Source organism: Xiphophorus couchianus, chromosome 8 (genome assembly GCF_001444195.1).
Source record: "Xiphophorus couchianus chromosome 8, X_couchianus-1.0, whole genome shotgun sequence".
NCBI classification, from domain to species: Eukaryota; Metazoa; Chordata; class Actinopteri; order Cyprinodontiformes; family Poeciliidae; genus Xiphophorus; species Xiphophorus couchianus.
Window position 1 is genome coordinate 26,631,306 of NC_040235.1, and position 22,295 is coordinate 26,653,600.

The 22,295-nt window shown below is 37.2% G+C and overlaps 2 protein-coding genes across 6 annotated transcripts in view; one reads left to right on the top strand and one right to left on the bottom strand.

Annotated features, from left to right (window-relative positions):
* slc4a5b (solute carrier family 4 member 5b) overlaps nucleotides 1-12,444 on the top strand; it is a 35,552-nt gene extending 23,108 nt beyond the window's left edge. For 2 of the 5 annotated variants that reach the window (XM_028026515.1, XM_028026517.1), the window contains exons 18-26: nucleotides 863-976; nucleotides 3,229-3,390; nucleotides 5,734-5,912; nucleotides 6,120-6,192; nucleotides 6,281-6,349; nucleotides 6,627-6,800; nucleotides 7,887-8,051; nucleotides 10,014-10,066; nucleotides 11,787-12,444. In XM_028026515.1, the coding sequence (XP_027882316.1) occupies nucleotides 863-976; nucleotides 3,229-3,390; nucleotides 5,734-5,912; nucleotides 6,120-6,192; nucleotides 6,281-6,349; nucleotides 6,627-6,800; nucleotides 7,887-8,051; nucleotides 10,014-10,066; nucleotides 11,787-12,072 (1,275 nt within the window). In that variant the 3' untranslated portion in view covers nucleotides 12,073-12,444. Of the gene's footprint in view, nucleotides 1-446; nucleotides 561-862; nucleotides 977-3,228; nucleotides 3,391-5,733; nucleotides 5,913-6,119; nucleotides 6,193-6,280; nucleotides 6,350-6,626; nucleotides 6,801-7,886; nucleotides 8,052-9,479; nucleotides 9,583-10,013; nucleotides 10,067-11,786 lie in introns of all 5 variants that reach the window. The other 3 variants (XM_028026518.1, XM_028026516.1, XM_028026519.1) reach the window with 3 other exon arrangements.
* A 1,962-nt stretch (nucleotides 12,445-14,406) lies between these two features.
* Nucleotides 14,407-15,413, bottom strand: LOC114149001 (ubiquitin). The gene is made up of 2 exons (XM_028024518.1): nucleotides 15,286-15,413; nucleotides 14,407-14,753 (listed from the first exon to the last, which is right to left on the bottom strand). The coding sequence occupies exon 2, from the start codon at nucleotides 14,744-14,746 to the stop codon at nucleotides 14,513-14,515; it is 234 nt and encodes a 77-aa protein (XP_027880319.1). The 5' UTR covers nucleotides 14,747-14,753; nucleotides 15,286-15,413; the 3' UTR covers nucleotides 14,407-14,512.
* Nucleotides 15,414-22,295: the final 6,882 nt, after the last annotated feature.

The window sequence follows — 22,295 nt, forward strand, 5'->3', positions numbered from 1 at the left end:
AGGTTGCAAATCAACAAAATATCAGGAAATGATACATGAACCCTGTCATAACTGATGGCAGATGTAAACTGAAACGCTGTTAGGTGAAGGGTGCACACACGTACAAACTGGTTATTTCAACATGTAACATTTCCACTCCAAGATGTATTTGTTTTTCCTTTGAATTACATCATACTTATATCACATGAAACATCCAAAACATTCAGAAGCAATTTATCATCGTCTCATTCTTCACAGTTCTTACTTTTAACGGGTGTGCAACGAGAAAAGTGCACAAATATGTACATTAAAAAAATTCTGTTGCAAAATATCACCAGCTTAAAGAAACAGATCACTATTTCAAGTTGATGCATTCCTTGTTGTCCATCAGTCCCTCCCCTAGAAACCTAATACAACACAATGTCTTCCTTATTCCCTTATCCATCTTCTCCCTGCATGCCCTCTAGCTCCGCTGCCTGATAAGTGATTTTGCCATCATCCTCGCCATCATGTTTTTCTGTGGCTTGGACTGTCTCCTGGAGCTGGACACCCCCAAACTGCACGTACCGACCCAGATAAAGGTCCGATCGTCCCCCAAGCAATTCGTCTCCCACCGTCCCTTGTCTTTGTGAATGGTGGCTGCATCTCCTTCCCTAGTAATGAATGATTTGAAGAATTGTAATCAGTTGTTTTCATGTTAATTCATTATTATAGGAATCCTTGAACATGATGTGTCACTTCTTATCTTCCTTTTCTTTGTCTGAATTCTCCCATTCCCATATTTTCTGGGCACATATCGCCCATCCTCAATGTTACCCACCCGTCTCTGTCGTCTTCTTGCCCCGGTCTGTGTGTTTGTGTTCTCATGCGGGTGGACTGCTAGATGAGGAAGCTCATCAGTGATTTTGCCATCTTCATGTCAATCATGTCCTTTGTGGGTCTGGATATGTTGATGGGCTTAGACACACCCAAACTAATCGTTCCAACAGAGTTCAAGGTATTTCTTTCTTGCTAAATTAAAAGTTGAAATATGTGCATGTTTGTAGCGTTCGGAAGGTGGAAGTTCCTATACTCGATACATTCAAACATAATTGGATCGACGTCTAGCTTTGTCATTTAGGACAGCAGAGTTTTCCACCAATTGACTTCTGTCGAGTTCTGGTTCATGTAAGAAAAGTTGATGCACATATTTCCGTCCTGCTTGCTGTTTTTTACTTTTGTCTGTGTTTCAAACAGACATTTTGATATGCTGCATCCAAATACGTCTGGCTCTCTGTCTCCATTAAAACATACAGTATATACCGATGGTTTCTTCACTGTCTGACATAAAATCGGCCATGTTTTTTTTCAGTTTTTGATCAGTTAGGATTACCGTAGTTATTAGTTTTACCATTTCTAAAAGCTAAATCTTTGTGTAACTTTCCTCACAATCAGTCGTTTCTCTACACTAAGATCAGCTACTATTAGCGATACCAAAACTTCACAATGAGACAGATGAGATTGTCAATATTACTTTTTAAATTAATGCAAGTTCAACAAACTGATGTCTTTCTTGTTATCTCTCCAGACCTTAGATTGGTGCTTCATTTACTGATGGTCCATTTTTCAGTTGTTATTATTAGAGTTCGCTGTTATTGTGACATAGCACAACATACCGCTAGACTTCTAGCCATCAGTTGTCATAGTGATGCCTTTCTGCCTCTTTCTATGTCTGAACAACTTGCAGTGCTTATATATTCTTTGTGCCTCGTGTTTCACTCTGTCGCCAATTTATCGTTCCTACTGGAAGCCCAAAACATTGCCAAACAGGCGATTAAAAAGAAGTTGGGGAATCTTGTATTAGACCTTCATCAGGCAGAGTCGTGCCGACAGCAACTGGCTGGTGCGCGATAGTTAGCAGTCACTTCAACCAGAAATGTTTTGGTGTTTCAGTCTCACGAGATCTTGTACGACAAGATCTTGTTCTGCCCCTAGGTACTACACAGTTAGACCATTTGGGAAAACCAAGGGGATGATGTCAGTGTTGTAAGCTTCTGATACTTGTGGATTTATTTCAACACCTCAACACTTAGGTAGACCTAAGGAAATCAGTGACAACGTCAGGAAAGAAAGTGTAGATGTAAGCATAGACGCCAAGGTAATGCCCAGTTAGGAAAGAGATGGTTCTGCAATTATCCACTTTTTTCACTTCTGATACAGATATGAGTTATCGACCGATGCCGATCCGATACAGAAAAACTGTGCTGGACTGACTAAAAATGTTTCTATCTTTAAACAGACATAATTGCACTGAATTACAAACTAATATGATAACTCTGCACCAGTACAGCACATTTATACACACCAATAGCGTCATAAGCTTGGTCAAACATGTAAAAACAACTTTAATTTGTTCACTCAGTGGGATTAGGAGAATAACAGCCAATCTAAAATAAATAATAAACTGACAAAATGAATAGGTTGACTATTTCGGTCAAATACGTAAAGAATAAACTGGAACAATTATTCTTTCAAATGGTTCAGAAAGTGCAATTAGAAATTAGAAATATGATGTAAAATAAATAATATAAAGCATGATGTCGCTCAGAGCACAAAACAGAATTAAACTGAATGGATGTGTTGTTATGGATTTGGCACATGAGGAAATACCAGGAAGTTAAAGCTCGACATAAAACGTTCCTCCAAAAGGATCATGAGACTAAGTATAACACCAAGTTATTTCAAAAGTAGCGTAAGGAAAACAAAGTCATTGTTTTATGGTGGCCGTTACAAACCCTGAACTCAGTCTCAAAGAAAATCAGTGAGCAGATCTGAGAAGAAATGTGTGAACAAGCTGCTTACAAAGCTGACCCAGTTATTACACAAGTTCTGTCGGGAGAAATGGGCCAAATTCCAACAAACTATTGCATAAAGGTTTTGGAAGGACAGCCTACGTTAACCCAAGACGTCCAGTTTAAAAGGCAATGCTATATTATTTATCTCATTATTGTGACTTTTAGCTAATAGAAATTATTTTGGCATTCCTAACTGATTTAAAATAATTGACATTTGATCTAATTCAACTCCAGACAGTGAAAAACATAGAATAAAAAAGATGTATGTATGCTTTTATTTGAAAACAAATTTGAGCTTAGTATGATTTCATCTTACAGTGAGGGAATAAATGATTCTTTGTGTGTGTTTGTGAGTTATCTTCCCATCTGTGATCCATGCTTACCGTTCACCCTCGGATGTGTTTGTGTGACGCAGCCCACGCGTTCGGACCGTGGCTGGTTCGTGCTTCCGTTCGGTAAGAACCCGTGGTGGTGGTACCTGGCCAGCTTTGTTCCGGCTCTCCTCGTCACCATCCTGATCTTCATGGACCAGCAGATCAGCGCCGTCATCGTCAACCGCAAGGAAAACAAGCTGAAGGTCTGAAATCCCGACACTCCTGAACCTCAGAGGGAAGACAACTTTTCAGTCATGACTGAGCGAGGCAAAAAAAGATCTGTCATTTGTAAATGCATTTATTTTCATTTGATTAGGACAGTGCGACATTACCGCAGGTCACAGCAGTGTAAATATGCAGGAGTTGGCACAATAGCTACGTTTCATACTTTCTCTTAAGACAAGTGGGCGCAAAACAACAAAAGAGTTTCTTAGACAATTTACAGGGCAGAAAGCAAAAGAAAAGAAAACTAAAAAAAAGAAAATATACCAGACCCTATGCTATGAGGGTCTGGTATAATGGAAAAATGTTGAATGGTTACATAACTGGTTTGCTTCACTGATGCTTGAGCTTCTTTTTAAAATTAGCCTTTTCATCTCTCTGGTGTGTGCTGGTGGTCTGTCCCATGAAGGAATTTGCCACCTTCTGGCTAAACCATGCTCTGCGCCTCAGTATGTTGCTGTCTTCTTTAGTTTTGTTCTTGTTTTTATTTTATTCTCTTAATTAAAGCTAAAGTGCAAATTAGATTACAAAAAAAAAATCATTTCTATTTAGCATCTTTGCTTCTCAAACCTGTCAGTCGCCAAACAATTCAACAATTTTTGTTGTTTTGTTTAATATAATGAATAAAATGAGTGTGACAAAGAGACATAAAGTCCTTATGTGAATGTAAATAATGGTTTAATATTTAACTGTCAGTAAGACTGCCAAAAGTTGACGTTTATAGAGAGCAGAGAGAATCTGTGACTTTTGAGAATTTGAAAACTCCAAAATTATTTTGGATTGTAAGATAAATTCTAACACTTACTAATAAGTAGTTTTTTTATAACTGTGAATGCTAGCACACTGTTTGTACTGCATGAAGTGTCAGTGAGATTGTAAATGTGAAAAAACAAACTACTGAAAGGAGCTCAGCTTCTCTCTCCATGGAGTTTCCTGGTGTCAAAAATAAGCTGGAGCTAAAATCTGATCCGACTGGTTCTGCAGCTGAATTCTTGTGGAAAGTCGGGAGAAACAGCATGTGATGCTTTTTTAATGGATTAGACTGGGATCATTATTTTTGCATTGCTTTGCTCTGGCATGACTCTTGGTGGCCGTGCAAATGAAACGAATGGACATTTTTTGCAAAGCGTGCCTTTTTGTGGAATTTTCTAACATTAAAAGTTTGATATTCCAGAGATGTGAAAGATGGTGAAACATTTCTCAGTTTCATGCTGCCTGGTAAAAAGATTGAGGTAATTCACTTTGGATTCAGTGTTCTTGGTGCCAACAGAAACACTGTTCAGAATGAAAGGGCATCACAATGCAAAGATGGAACTGGATTTGTTCCTCCCCCAAAAACCTTAATTTTCTGATGCTTATACTTGTGTAGCAGATGTTATTCATTATGATTACATGCATGGAATAATTAGAAACAATAACTGCATGTTCATTAACCATATAACTGTGCAATTTGACATTTCAAAATAGATTTGCTCAATGGAAACACACTTATTGTAAAAAACCTCACATTTTTCAATAAAACGTTTTGCCGCTGAGGTGTTTTTTTGTATCAAAATTTATTTATTTCACAAAACTGCAATGGAAACACTTTTTATTCGCATCACACAGTCACATGATGAAAGAGTTGTTACATTTTTTTTTTAAACTGTCACTATGTCCCAACAGTACAATATGAGACAGATAATCTGTGGAAAAATTGAGCTCCTCTGTGGTCCCACTGCCATCTGTGGAAATGCTTTGCTGCTGGTCAGAAACAGCCAATCGGAGGCAGGAGGAGGGTCTTAGAGCTATCAATCATGCTCATAAACATGCTGCTGCTCACACTTTCCCCCACAGAACACATAGAGGCTCAATATTGGTAGGTTTGTTGCGTTGGTGCTGCAGCTCATCCTGTTCTGTCGGAGGATGAGCTGCAGCAGCAACGTGGAGGCTGTGAGCAGTTTGTGATTGACAGTGCTAAGACCATCCCCCTGGCTCTGATTGGTTGTTTCTGACTGAGCACTGTACCACAGGCAGGAGACATGAGCTTGGTGTTTATGTAAAAAACATACTTTTGCGAAAGTTACCTACATCAACTATATGATTGTACATGATTTTCCTGATTTTCACAGACTGTATTCTGCGGTTGTAGCCTCACATATCTGAAATGCTGACATGAAAAGTTTTTGCATTAATTATTTTTGCTGTTATTTTCAAAACAAAATAAAAGTGAGTACAGTGACAATTTATTTAATGCAGCAGCACCAGCCAGATATGTTGAGCCCCATTAAAATGCAGAATATGTATTTTTCTAACTAATTCCCTTTATTGGCATGCGGCTGCAGAAAGGCTGTGGGTACCACTTGGACCTGTTCTGGGTGGGTGTGCTGATGGCTGTGTGTTCCTTCATGGGCTTACCCTGGTATGTTGCTGCCACCGTCATCTCCATCGCCCACATCGACTCTCTGAAGATGGAGAGCGAATGCAGCGCCCCCGGAGAGCAGCCGCAGTTCCTGGGAGTCAGGTAAAACCGTCTGGATGCTGCGACTGAGAAAAACACCAAATCCCTGAGTTTTCATGGTGAAAATGACTGTTAATCTCTTTCTGAGATTGTATTTGTAATTTGTACGTTTCTTCCCAAAACTCTGTAAATACAATGTCTCAAAAACTGAAGGAAAGCTGATTCTACTTGTGTCTGGAGGCATTACAAGAATGTCTGGTTATTTTGTAGGGAGCAAAGGCTGACAGGCATTCTGGTGTTTGTGCTGACTGGACTCTCAGTTTTCTTGGCTCCCATTCTTCAGGTCAGTGGAAAGATTATGAAGAGAGTTACTTCCATCATTACATCACTTGTTTTTCTTTGACTCTTTCTCGCTATGCTGTTCTGTGTAGTATATCCCAATGCCAGTCCTGTACGGAGTCTTCCTTCACATGGGAGTGGCATCACTGAGTGGCATTCAGGTACGTTAAAAGACTATCTTTTTTTTTGACTTTATGTCCATCCATCCATCCATCCATCCATCCATCCATCCATCCATCCATCCATTAATTTAATGTTGTAAGTAAAAAAATAAAAATAAAAATAACAATATAAACATTTATTTTAAAAATGTGAGTCAATTAAAAACAATGAAATTTTGTCTGTACACCCAATATATCTGATTGGGTGTCCTGGGTGTAAAGACTAGGTATAAACATCCTATAATATAGCGACTTGTTATCCATCTTTGTGTTTCAGTTCTGGGAACGCATGAAGTTGTATCTGATGCCGCCCAAACACCAGCCGGACTTTTCCTTCCTGCGCCACGTCCCCCTGAGACGCGTCCATCTCTTCACGCTTGTCCAGATTGTCTGTCTGGCTGTCCTCTGGATCCTCAAGTCCACCTTCCTGGCCATAATCTTCCCAGTCATGGTGGGTCTCATGTCTGTTTAGCTCTGCCGTTTTTGTCTGGTTGACAGCTGTGTTTTTCAAGTGAACTTCAGTCAGTTGAGTTGCATGGCTAACAATATATGTGGAAACAACTTGTCAATAACAGTGGAGTCAGATGCTAATTTACTATACACACCATTATAACCAGAGTCATCTGTGGAAAGCAGCATTAATTTTCCCTGCTGCTGATTGGCTGTACCACCAAAAGGGTGGAGACTGTTCACATTAGCTTGTGGTGATAGTGCTGATACAGTTGTCAATTTGCACGTTAATCACTCTGTCCACTTTTTCGCAATTCTGTGATTGCAAAGAATTAACAGAAAATTCACAGATCCTCACATTTTTTCACCTTGATGCATGATTGCGAGTTTATTGCAAATTTTCTGCAGAATTGTCAAAAATATTGAGTTGCATTACATTACACTGCTGGTGGCAGTGTTTCTTACCTCTACTACTCTGCTACCTCAGATTTACTTGGTGTCCTATTATAGTCTGATCAATGGCGAGTTACAAAATTTTAAAAAATCACATTTGCCATCACACATAAGTGCAAACATTGCAAAATTCCTTGCAAATATCTCTAAATTGGCAGCATGAATTCAATGAATTTGGTAGCAAAAAAATCATAACAATCCTAAAATTCTTGAGGGACAGATTAATACATATTCAGATATGGAGAATGAGCTGCTAAAGGCAGTTTGAAGTGATTTTAGAGGGAATCTCAAGCATTCATGGACTTTAAATATTTATGGGCAACAGTTGTCCTAAACCTCCACAAATAGCAGGGGTCCACCATACCAGATCAAGAGTTGCAACTATTCAACTCTTGAATAGTTGCAACTAAAAAGCAAATTAGTGGTCCATTTGCTTTTTAATATGCAAATGGACGACTAAACTAAGTGACTGTGTTGTGTCAAACCTCCTAGTCAGCACAAGCTCAAGTCTTCTCTAACCTTACAAGTCAAAGTAAAACACATTTTTACCAGCAGAGCTGGCAACAGCAGTGTGACAGCAGATTTCATTTACTGCCCTCTATTATTTTATTCATGTGTCTTGCGTCGTGAGTAGATCCTGGGTCTGATGGTTGTACGGAAGCTACTGGACCTGATGTTTTCACAACATGACCTGGCCTGGCTGGACGACATCCTGCCAGACAAAGACAAGAAGAAGAAAGAGGATGACAAGAAGAAAAAGAAAGAGAAAAAGAGTGTCGAGCCGGAGAGCGATGAGGAGGTGAGAAAACGGAGCTGCTATGGCAGCGTCTTCTCTGATAAACCCACTCTTACTCTAATGTCCAAAACTGTGAGTGCGTTTTTCTGGAAATTGAAATCACGTGCGTCACTCCATCTGTGTGTTGCTTCTGGCTTTGTTTTTTTCTGACTAATACTGTATGTTTCTCCTCTCTTTCCCACAGTGTTGCTGAAAAGGCACTGTATAACACTTACTACAGTCTTCTTGTCTGTCCATCCTAATCTTAGAGGATTTATTTTGTTTCACAGTTTCCTGCACCGTAGAAACAGTCCATTTGCTTATTTAGGCCCATTTTGTCTTTGCTTTGACATAGAAGAGGCTGATGATACTCTGCATCTTGTTACTGTTAATGTAGCTCACAGACATTTGGTCAGGAATGAGTTTAAAGGCATTACTCAAAAGTCTAAAATCGCATTTAAAAAAATCCTAGTTTTGCACTTTCATAGCGTCACTGGGACGAAAGTTTGTCTTGTGTCTTTGTTCAAAAAGCCTCCAGTTACCGATGAAGATAGAAAATGGCTTAGATACTTTAGATATGTTATTAACACAAGAAAATAACTTTTGACAGGCAAAACCAAAATTTATGGGTAATTGGTGCAACATTTTTGACAGAAGTCAAAGGTCTGACACAACATTAACATTCATTGGCAGTAACACCAATGTGGAGTACATCTTGCTTTTCTTTAAGAAGGAAGTCACTGACAGATTTTTCTTTTAACCTGGGCTCTATATTTCTTTTTTTGGGCAGAAATTAATTAATTAATATTCAATTATTGCCAAATCATCTCTGAGCTGAGCATCAACAACAGATAAACCTGTTGCAACTAGGATTAAACTTATCTACACGACTTTGGAAAAGTATTTACCCTCATGGATGATTTCCTCTTTTATTTTTAACTGCATTTATAAATCAATCATAATGAACAAAATCTGGCTTTTCTGGTGAAAACAGACACATTTCTACTAAATTAAAACAATTAAATAGAAATATATTACATGGCATAAGTGAGTGCATAGATACTCATCTCCTTTAAGGTGACTGACCTAATTCAACAGAGGTCTGTCCAAGTGGTTCTAATTTTCAGGGTATTCTGTATTTGATATTGGGTGTTATGGGGCTATACTTCAATTTTCACAAACCAATCATTTTTGGTTTTATCTTTAATAAATAATGGCATCGTGCAATATGTGGTTTGTGTTTTTCTACTCATAGTTTGATTTAAATAGAAACTTACAGTATTTTAACATGAAAATACTAGACCTCACAGAGGGTGTATGCACTTTCTACTGTACATCTTTGTTCTGTTGACCTGTGCATAAAGGAGTATAGGTCCGAGGTTGAAAAACTGTCTAATGCTCCTTAAAGACTTGAGTTCTTCCTGCATGCCAACTGCTTCCTGTTTCCCTCAGTCCATCAGTCCGTCCTCAGTGAAGATTCACATGGAGGCCGTAGGCCCCCACACAGAGTCAGACCCCACCCAGGTTAACCCCGCATTAAAAACCAAACCTCTGAGTGAGTAAACCAACCACTTCCTCTTCCTTAACAGAATCTGTCATCCGTTACAATTTAAGTGTTGTAAGTGTTAAGTGTTTGTATCTTTGATGCTGTTTCTTAGTGTGACAGGTTGGACTGCTCATAGAGTGTTAACAGAGCGATGATGTAACGGGATGTAACTATTATACTTCGTCAGTGTAGACAAAGTGTAACACTTATGTAACTGAGAAAATATTGCTGACACTAAATCTGTTGTGTTTTGGTTATAAATAAGAAATTATCGTCACGCCAATAGATCTAAAATAGATTTGTTATCTACGGGAATCTTTTTTTCTAACTCTGCCTTTATGTCTTTGTGTTGTTTTTATGTACATGCCTGTGTATGCTTGCCTTGTGTTGTTTCGTGCGCATTCTCTCTGTTGGTGTTACGTGCATGTGGTTCATTACAGGAGATGAACCCTTACTCAACAGTCCCGTCGGATCAAAATGAGCTAGACCGCAGGTACTGTGTGCTGAAACCGCCCGTCCAATCCAGAGAGCCGATGGATCCTCCTAGCTAGGGCAACACCTCCACAACACCACACACACACACACACACACACGCATAGCTGAAATATAGACACACACACAGCTGCTGTACCACTTATACCATGTGTTCATACATGGATGGTGAATTAAAATCCTTTTAGAGTAAGGATTTTAATTGTTGAGAGAATTTTGATAACTTTTATTGTTCAAAAGTAAAAGACACATGATGCTGGGATGAGTTTGGATCAGATAGTAGAGGGACCATTATCACATTCTGCCCTGGGTCCCATATAACCTCTGGGTAGCCATGGGATGCTGCCATGATGTCAGTCAGTGTACTCAAGCATCAGTGCACCAATTGCAGTTTTTAAAACAGGCAAAACTTTGGAATGACTAAGTCACTAACACCGGGGGGAAGTAAATCAAGTGTCTACGGATGGTATGAACCTCCAGTTTGACTTACTTAGCTAATGGTTTTGTACGTTTCATACGACTCACAAGCTGCTTTTCCATCATAAATGTGCACAAATCTGTCAGTATTCCACTAATGTCAAAAAACTACATTTCACAATTGCAGCTTTTCCATTAAATAGGAAACACAATTAAAGTCTCACATGAATAAGTTTGTTCACAAGATAAGTCATTAAAAAACAAGCCGCCCCATCATCCTCCAACTACTGCCAGTCGTCCTTTTCTTCATGGTTTGTGCCAGTGAGACTTATATGATGCCAAAAGAGTTTCCGTTGTAGTTTTCAAAACTGCCATGTGTCTGTTAAGGAAGTTTATTTTTGAAATGTCAAATTGCACAATTGGACAGTGGAAATGCAGCTAATCTTTAAAAACCTCTGCTTTAGACCAATTATTCTAAACCCACTTCCTCTATAGTACATCCCGGCATTAAATTTTTTTTATTTACTTCGAACAAGTGTACTGTATTAGCATCCCCATGGGGACTTACTCATGACTGAAACTTCATCTGTTTGCCTGAATATTGTTAATAGTTCTTTGCAGCACTAAGGAAATCTACAGAAGAGGATTAAGGCCACTGGAAAAAGAAAAGAATTCTGACTTTAATTTAAGCATTGTGACTTTTTCTTAGAACTCTGACTTTATTCGGCCATGTAAAAAAAGATTTCTTAAATCAATGGTACATACGGAACAGGAAGGGGAAAAGGAAGAGGATTCAGATTTAAATCTCAATTTTGAAACAAAAGTTAGAATTCTTTTTTTACTAATCCTTATCATCTTCTGTAGAAAACCAGTCTCAGCTCTGCATGATGCAGGATAATTATGAGTGGACTTAACAGAAATGAAATGGTGGTTCTTTAAAATGATGAAAAAAAGAATTTAATAGTTATTAATCAAAATAATACAAATTGTTTTGTGGCTCTAATTCGGTTGTTGCTGGACTGAGAGGAAAACTTGCTCCTTGGATTGTGAAGGCTGCAAACCCCTGGTTTACTTAATATTTGAAGTTCATGTGTTTTATGAAGAGAGTTTAAACATATTCATTATTCAGTGGCTGTTTGCCTCTTCAGTTTCCAACATGTTCAGAAGAAACCACAAACATTTTTATAAAAAAAAAAGTAAAACGAAAAAAAAGAAAGAAAAAGGATTTGCTGCCAGACTATTGATCCTTCTTTGAGAATAGAAAGTGAATGATGAAGAGTAAAAGTGTCCCCGCTGTCCCCCAGCATCACTCTGCACCTGAAGATCTCCTGCCCCCCGTCGCCCACCCCCTCCCAGACGAGCCTCACCTCCGGGGACAATCAGCCTCAGCGCCCGCCGCGCCAACCGGTGCCCCAGGTCAGCATCCGCGTGGACTCAGACTGTGACCACGACGATTCTGCCTTCTTCTCCAAACAGCAGCGGTGCAGCCCGTACGCCGCCCCCAGCCTGCCACCGCCCGTAACGCCCAGGGGTTGTCGCCGGAAACAGCACGCTCACTTCAGAGACTCCTGCGCAGAAACCATTCTATGAACAAACAAAGCAAACTGCACCTTGTGATCTTCCTTTGTGTGTGAATTTAAACACGTCATGTATAACTCAGCCGAACGTGAAAACACAATACGTCTGTAACACTTTTCTGTCCAAGTGAATGAACCCGTTGATCCTGAGGTGAACTGAAAACATAAATGCATGAACTCTCCCACCCCAAGAACGCTGATTGTTTCTGAGCAAAATGTGAATTATGCCGAGTTAATGTAAAGAGTAAAGCACATCCCAACAATTGTAATAAAATGCTATTAAATTCTATTTGTTTAAATGCAAATTTGATGAGGGAGGTTCTTTGCCTAATCTTACCTTGACTTTATACTTGCATAATACTGTACAAAATCACATTGTCATTCACTAGTCTCTGTTTAATAACTTAATCCCATGCACCTCACATTTAGTTTCAAATGAATCTGGTGACACCTTGAAACATCATTATGAGAAACATCAGGAATCAAAGCTGGATTTTTAACATTTTAAATGAGATCAAATATAATAAATGTAGAACAGGAACAGCTAATTTAGTGTAATTCTTGAACCACATGACTAGGCATTAGGTGTAATTAAAATTTATTTCACAAACTGACACGATTGAGAACCATGATATTTTAAAGGGGCAGTATTATGTAAAATCAACTTTTTGAGCTTTTCATCATGTTATTTCCTCACAGACATACCTGGTGTGTTGCCTTGATTCCTTCATGCATGTTGGAGAAATCCTTTAATCTCCATGGAAACCATGTGCAAAATGCCTGTGTGGACTTAGCTCCACCTTTGATATGACCTTAATGACCTTCTCCCCAGAGCTGCAGTTTCCAAGCATCTGCTTCACGGAGCAGCCCTCCCCCGCTCGGCTCCTTCAGACTAGTCAGCAGCAATTAGCGAACACCTGGTGGAACTGCTCATCACATCACCTGAGCTCATTATATGATCTACTTCTCAGAAAAACACTGGTATGAATGTTAAAGGGTGAACATTGACATGATGGCAGAATGTTGGAAAGAGGATTTCTTAAAGGGACAGAGGCCCAGTTTCAAGGCGCTAAGTTACAAACTTAAATGTCATGCTCACATTTGATGTATATCGCATTTTTATAACTGAAGGCAATAGTTAATTGTGCTATAAAATCATACTGTGGCTGGACAACATAATACTGCCCCTTTAAAACCTCTGCATAGAATTTCTTTTCCCCATCATGTGAACCACATTACTAAAAAGGCTCACCATCGCCTTCACCCGCTGAGAAACCAATGTTTCCCGTCTAAGAAACGTTTTACACATCATCCATTTTATAGCCCCTCCTGCTGCAGTTTTATGATAATGAAAGCAAAACTACCCAGAATCATCCAGGCCGGTAAAATCATTGGTTTAGTTTAAAGCTCAATCTGCTGTCACCAGGAACGCTACACAGATCAGTCATATTCACCGTTTTTCAGCTTCTTCCCTCTAGGAGGCGTAGCAACATTCCTTTCCAGTAAAAATCGAAATTTGTTTCCTCTGCAATAATCCTTCCAAATAAGTCTGCATAGTTTATGTTTTTAGTACAAAAGAGTTATAGTTTAATCTGAACAGATTTTTCAACGAAGTTGTCAGAATGTCATGTCCGGGACAAAGTTAAACTACAGCAGATTGAACGAGCTCCCTTATTAAAAACACTGGATGCTTTTCAGAGAGCGACGCCAGCTTTAGTTTTGATTTCATTCATGACCTCAAGTATCTAGAAGTATAACCACCTTCTATAAACAGTTATTGACTCAACTGTTTATGTTGGGTAAACATTCAAAACCTTTTAGTTCTGGACTAAAGTCGAAACGTTTACACCCAAGTTTTGTTCAGTCATCTAAAATGGACTGAAATAGTTGAAGCATTTCAATTTGGACTTTTAACAATGCTGTCTATGACCACAGGTAGTCGTTTTAGAAAACCTGGATATGTTCAAGGTGAGGTCTACACAGTGAGTGGGATGAGAGTAGTCCCATCATCAGTCGAGCTTCTCCCAGTCGGACATGCTGAGGTCAACATAAAGGTCATTATTGAATCACAACAGCAAAGTTAAAACATGATTTCATTAGCTTCAGTTAAAAATTCACTAATGGAAGCAAGTTTTGGTTTGAATTTTGATTAGGAAACAAAACATATTTTTTACCCATTCTTAAGTTAGACTAATGTTCAGTGAAAACTCCAGCTAAGCAAGTCTGCATAGTTGAGGTACATTTGGACTTTTAAAAGGCTAACTGACCTGCTTCAGAACATGATACAGTTTTTACCCCATTGTGAATATTTGGTTAATGAACCTAGTTTTCCAAATGAAACGACTCATTCAAGTCAGGAGTGTTTCAACTTTATTGATATGTTAAATGACAACTATGTGAACAAGGATCAAATCTCTTCAAAACTGAACCCTAACATCTTTGCCAGCAGGTCCTCAGCGTCCTCCCCTCAGGCGGAGAACCAGGTGGAGGGTGGACTCCTTCTGGACGTTGTAGTCCGACAGGGTGCGGCCATCTTCCAGCTGTTTGCCAGCAAAGATCAGCCTCTGCTGGTCAGGAGGAATGCCTTCTTTATCCTGAATCTTTGCCTTCACGTTCTCAATGGTATCACTGGGCTCCACCTCCAGGGTGATAGTCTTCCCAGTGAGGGTTTTCACGAAAATCTGCATCTTCACGCTAAAGGATATAGTAGTCATTTGAAAAATTAAATGCTGTAAAGGCCAACACAATCCTTTTTAATATTTCAGTCAAGAAACAGAGTTAGATAACTATACTGCTTTTCGCCTTCCTTGAATGGCAAATTTACTAAAAGTCAAATTTTGGTACATCACAGAAAAGAGCTGCTCCAACCGCGTCTCACCGCAGCGCTGACAGTAATGTACCGTGAATTATGCTAACTAGCTACATTTAGCCTGCTGGTGCGAGTCCCTTTGCTCTTCACAACCAGTTAGCCGGTTGTACAGTCCGACATAAATTCACTTGTTTTGACTCAAAAGTCGACATGAAGTTAACTTCTTGCGGATAAACCAGAGAAAAGTAGTAGAGATAAATTTGCAGTTTGGTGACGTCAAGCCAATTTGCGTTAGTAACCTCACTTAACAACCCGGACATATATTAAATACAATTTTAGAACACTAATTTAAAATTGTGAGACATGGACAAACGACCAGGTTCGTACAATTACTAATTTAAACGGAACTTGTCTAACCTGTTAACTTGGTTCAACTCTGGCAGAATATGGTTGGAAATTATCACGGCAACGTCTTCTTCTTCTTCTTCTTTTCCTTTTTTATGGCGGTTGGCAAACAACTTTTAGATGTGCATTACCGCCATCTACTGGAATGGAGTGTGGATCGGGACGCTAACTATATACACCCCCCTCAAAACAAAACAAAACAATAAAATAAAAAAAAAATAAATAAATAAAATAAAATAAAAATAAAAATAATAATAATAATAAAATAACAACACTTAAATCTTTTCTATCAATTTTGTTTTCTTAAGATAATTAATTAAATAACTTATATCTTTAGAATTAGAAATTTTTCCCAATATATCTTGTAAATTTAACTGTAATTTATTTTCTTGTAACCGGCAAACTAATTTCCTTCTCTCAACAGAATATTTGGTACAGAATAACAAAACATGTTTTATTGTCTCTTCTTGACCACAAAAATCACAACTTCCAGTTTGATGTTTTCCTATTTTAAATAAATTACTGTTTAGCCTTGTATGTCCAAAACGCAACCTAGATATAACTGTTTCCTCTTTTCTATTTCGTCCCGTTCTCCTCATTGCACCAACTTTTCTTTGAATACTGTACATCCATCTACCAGTTCTATCTTCCTCCCACTGTCTCTGCCATCTTTCCTTAACCTTTTGTTTAATAATAGATTTGATTTCTTCTCTACTAAATGGAACTAATATATCAATATCACTATATTTTGAAGCTAGTTTCGCATATTTATCAGCCAACTCATTCCCTCTTATTCCTATATGTGATGGTATCCATGTAAATATAACTAATAACCCCATTGCTTGAATTCTATATGTTATTAACTGAATTTCTAATAAAAGATCCGGTCTACTAATAGCATGATTATTTTTTAATGAATATAAAGAAGAACTTGAATCAGAGCATACTATGCTTCTTAATGGACGGACTTCCTCAATCCATCCTAAAGCTAAAATAATTCCCATCATCTCTCCAGTATAAACTGATACTCCATCAGTAATTCTTTTACATTTTTTAACTTTGAATTCTGGAACAATGAAAGATACCCCATTACTGCTATTTGAGTTTTTAGACGCATCTGTAAAAACTTGGACATATCCATAGTACTTACTGTCTAAATATGATTGAACCAAATATGGATCTGAAATGTTTTCTCCTTTCCTTTTCTCCAACAAAGTTAAATCAACAACTTTATTATGAAATAGAGACGGATAAACTGGTGAAAGAGGAACTGTTTGACTAATGTTTATATCAGATAAACCAAAATCTTTTATAACATTTTCTATCTCCCATCCAAAAGAATGTAATTTCTTCTTTTCTTTTTCCCAACTAGATTTTAAAATGTCTTGACATGGATGATTTCCATCATGGCCCTTTAAATTACACCAATAATTGGACTTTAACTGTAATCTTCTGAGATTAAGTGGCATCTCTCCCATTTCTATTAGCAAAGCTGACGTTGGAGTTGTTCTAACTGCTCCTGTACATAACCTCAAGGCTTGATACTGAATACTATCTAATTTTTTTAATAGTGTTTCTGATGCTGACCCAAATACAATACTTCCATAATCAAATACAGACCTTATTAACCCAGTATATATTGATTTCAATGCCTTCCTCTCAGCACCCCATTCACTTCCCACCAAACACCTCATTACATTTAAAACTCTCTTACATTTATTCTCTACTTTTTGAATATGATTTTTCCAAGTAAGTTTTTCATCCAACCATAAACCCAAAAACTTAAATTCCCTTACCCTTTCTAATTCATGATTATATAGTTGCAGTTTTAAATTTTCAGATGCTTTCTTCCTTGTAAAAAATAAAGTCTTTGTTTTGTCTATAGAAATTTTAAATCCCCATTTAAATGACCAGTCTTCTATAATTCTAATTGCTTCTTGTATCTTTTTAACAATAAACTTTAAATTTTTTCCCCTCTTCCATATTGCTCCATCATCAGCAAATAAAGAAAACCCCATTCCACTTTCCAAATTGTCAAACATATCATTAATCATAATAGAAAAAAACAAGGGACTCACTATACTTCCCTGAGGTGTACCATTCTCAACAAAAAACTTTTCTGACAATTGTTGTCCTATTCTTACTTGTATTGATCTATCTTGTAAAAAATCTTTTATCCAATAAAACATTGATCCATTAATTCCCATTTTTTTCAATTTAATTAAAAATCCATCTTTCCACATCATATCATAAGCTTTCTCTATATCAAAGAAAACAGCCACTACACTCTCCTTGTTAACTTGCCCTTTTCTGATTTCATGTTCTAAACATAATAAAGGATCCATAGTGCTTCTCCCTTTTCTAAATCCACTTTGACATTTTGATAAATATCCCCTCTTTTCAACAAAGTAGCTCAATCTTTCATTTACCATTCTCTCCATTATTTTACAAATATGAGAAGTTAAAGCAATGGGTCTGTAACTTGCTGGATTTGACTGATCTTTACCTGGTTTTAAGATTGGAACTATGATTGCTTCTTTCCATGCCAGAGGTAAAATACCCACTTCCCATATCTTATTATAGAATTCCAATAAAACCTTCTTAGATGAATTGCTAAGCTTATTAACCATAATATAAGAAATATTATCTTTTCCTGGAGATGAATTTTTTGATTTTCCTAAGGCATTGTTTAATTCAAATAAAGAAAAGGGAGTATTCAATAAATCATTATTTCTTACATTTTCTTCTAATAAATTTACATTTTCATTAATTGTACAATTTCTTCTGCGGTTTTCTTCTGCGCTTAAATTATTACAACTATGAACTTTAACAAATTTTTTAACTAACATATTTGCTTTCTCCTCCTCAGTCACAGCAATATCATTTCCATCTTTCAGAACTGGATATCCATATTCCCTTCTAATTCCATTCATTCTCTTTATCATTCCCCAGACTTTTGAAATCTTTGTTTCCCTACCTACAGAATCACAAAAATTACTCCAATAAACCTTTTTTGCATTTTTCACCGTTCGTTTAACCAGAGCTTGTGACCTTTTATATTCAATAAAATTCTGAAAATTCTGATTTCTCTTTAACAATCTAAAAGCTTTATTTCGATATTTAATTGCACCATCACATTCCTTCGTCCACCATGGAACAATTTTCTTCTTATATATTCCTTTTTTCCTTTGGATTGTTTCTCGAGCAGCCCCTAAAATGGCCTCACAAATAGAAGAATTTACCATATCAACATCCAAATCTATATTAACTTTTTGCATCTCTTCATCATTTATTATTTTATATTTTTCCCAATCAACATTTCCAAATATCCATCTTTCTAAGTTCTCATTAACACTTTTTCCTATTTCTTTACCAATTTCAATAAGTATAGGGTAGTGATCACTACCTATAGTTGATTCTCTTAATATTTTCCACTTACTAATCCCAGCCAAATTCTTTGAAACTAAAGTTAAATCTAACGCTGATTCTGATCCATTTCTTATATTAATTCTCGTCCCTTCTCCATTATTAAGACAAACCAAATGTTTTCTATCCATTATTTCTTCCACCACTTCTCCATTTGCATCATTCCTATTACCCCACAAAGTACTATAAGCATTGAAATCTCCACAACAAATGAACTTTCTTCCTATATTTTTAAACATTTCCTCCATTTCATCTAAATCCATTTTTTTACACGGATTATAAAAATTTAATATATTAATACTTTCTTTATTAATCCAAATTTCCACAGATAACCATTCTAGTGAAGCTCCTTTTCCTAAAAATCTATACTGTATTGCTTGTTTTATAAATATTACACATCCTCCTCCACTTTCTTGTTCCCTATCTCTCTTCTAATACTATTATACCCTCTTATGACAAAATCTAACTCTGGTTTAAGCCATGTTTCTTGAATACAAATAATATCTGGTTTATTTTTCAAATAGTTTAAATATCCTTTAAATTCTTGTCCATTTGCTAACAAACTTCTTGCATTCCATTGTAAAATAAGCATTAAATTCTTCCTCCACCTTGCTTCCCATCTATTTCAAGCCTTTTATTTATCAACTCCCAAGATAAATCCTTCACAGCTAGAAATTTTTCTGCACCTTTCACTATAATCTTGATTTTTTCAGTTTTCTGTTTCACTTGATCAGTACAATTAATAACATAAGCCATGAATAAAATTAATTTATCCATTGTAATTTCCATTCCTGACATTGTTTTTTGACTTGGTCCACGATTTGGACTAGAAGACACTTGCTGATTTTTCTGAACTATTCTTTTTTCTTCAACACTTTTTGCTGCCTCTGCATAAGAAATGTTTTTAACTACTTTCAGCTGTTGAATTTCTGCTGCCTTTTTCCTTGCTTCACACCCTCCATATGCTACATTATGCTGACCACCACAGTTACAACATTTCAACTGTACATCTGCTCCACATTCATCATATCGATGATCTCCACCACATTTAGCACATCTTTGCTTCCCTTTACACACTGATGCAATGTGACCATACCTTTGACATTTGTAACAGCGCAAGGGAGGAGGAATATAAGGTCTAACAGGAAAACTCAAGAACCCAATTTTCACTTTATCAGGAAGAACATCACCTTGAAATTCCAGAAGTATCGAAAAACTTTCTATTGTCTCCCCATCCACAGATTTTAACAATCTTTTCAATCTCCGCACTTCACCACCATGTATATTTCTTTTAAGTTTTTCTAAATCTTCCTCAAGCGGAATACCTGTGATTACACCACGTGATACTCTGTTTTCTCCAACAATTTTCTTTTCACTCACAACCTTTTTACAAATGTTATCAATCTGCATGCTTTTATTCTTTTGTTCTTCAGACTTACATTTTATCAACATATTACCATCTCGCAAGATTTTTACAAACTCAACCTCCCCTAGTTTCTTTTTTATTTCTCTAGACACTGCTATCGGACTGAGGTTTATGTTCATATCTTCCTTCCTGAATTTAAGTATTACCTTAAACTCCTCATTTACCATTTTCCTCCTAACCACTCTGTTTTCTTCATCTGAACTATATTCCTCTAAACTTCTCTTACTATTTAGGTTACCAATCTCTCTATCATCTTTCGAAACTTTTTCCTTCCCTCTACCCCTTCCTCTACCCACCGCAGTCCATTCGTCAAAATCCATATCATCTTCATCACCACCCCCATCTACCTTTGTGGTCATCCCAATCCAGTCACACTCCAGTTTATGCCAACCGCCAAAATAACAAAACCCTTTGTAAAGTTGTTTCAAAAACTCTCGCTGTTCGAAAACGCCTGCTGCACCCCAAGCCGCCTACCATCCACTCGTCGACTCGAGATCGTCTTCTTCTTCTTCTTCTTCTTCTTGTTTTTAATGGCGGTTGGCAAGCAACTTAATGGTGTGCATTACCGCCATCAACCGGAATGGAGTGTGGATCGGGATGCAACTTACACAGTATATCCCCCCCCATATACAAAATAAAATAAAATAAAATAAATAAATAACAAGATCACGTACAACCACAGAAGTGATGATAGCTTACGACAATTAGCCACAAATATAAATACAAAATTATATTTTTTATGACAATGGACAATTAAAACCCTTTTAAAACAGGACACAGCTCATAAATTAACCTTTTCTCAAAAGTCTGAATTATTAGGCTACCAGTACTTGTGCATTGTAACTGTGAAGTTAGTCAGAGAGAAAAATATTGTGTCTGAGGATGACATAAAACCCAACTTAAATATGTTCCAGTTATGGCATTAGTTGATTATTGATTATAGAATTTTCAAAAATCAAATCTGAACTTTACAACATCTGGGAAATATGGAAGTCAATCATAAAAATATCAAATTCTTCAACCATTCATGAAGTGCAATTGACAATAAATATTTCTTTAGACAACATAATACAAAACACAGAAGAATGCCTATTGCAACAGTGCTATTACAGTACAGTTCTTCAAATGTCTTTCTAGATAAAGGCACTTGGAAAATTTTGTACTTTTGTTGTTGCATTGCTATAAAAAATGTGAAAACTACTGCATTAACAGAAAATAACAAATTTATTTTTGAAATGTCAAATTGCACAATTTTAGGGTTAATGGAAAAGCAGCGACGCAGATGCTTTTACTTGAGCTAATTCTAAAGCAACATCTCAAGATTGAAGTGAAAAACTGAAGAACATTTAGCTTCACAATGTCGCTGGAGAACCTGTGAATGTCTTGAAGGATCATTGTATGTGCATATCAAGACAGTGAGAAATACCATCAGCTTTATCCTTCAAACTGAACAATTACAATGTTTCCAATATTGAACCATTTTTCTCATGCAGACTCATTGTGTTGGATTGAAGAGGTTCCATGAGTGTTAAAAAGGGAAAACCTGGGAATTTATTAAGCAAATTTATTTTCAAAATTTTAAATTGCACAATTACGGCATATGGTTATTGGAAGCACGGATGGTGACGCTGTAGAAAGATGGCTACATTAGAATTCATGCATTCCACCAAACTGGACTTACACTCAGGAGGCTTGCTATCACAGTGCTATCACTGGAATTCATTCAGAGCGGCCTTTTAATTCACAAAAACTTGTAGAAGCAATCTACACCTTAATGTAATAGCTTTGAAGGGTGAGCAAATACCTTTGGCAATGCATATCTTTTGCATCTTTTCAAATATTACTGATGGATTCTTACTGCGTGTTTTTCCTCATCACTGCGAGTTTCTTGTTGTATTACGAATCTTTTTCTGTCGCTGCACTCCCGAGTGTCTCTGGATAATGGCACCACCAGCTATACGCAGTAACTGCAGGTGGTAATTCTGGTTCTGCGAGTGTCTTTCGGTTCATTAAACCTGTGTGTGGGTTTCTTAGAGAGCCGGATATTATCAAGCATCTGGTTAAAAGCTTCTCAAGAGATGAATTAAACGCAGCAGGGAAGCCACTAGAAACTGATGCCATGCAAGAAACCTTGTACTCCGATTAGACTTCCTGCTGGCTACAGAGAGAG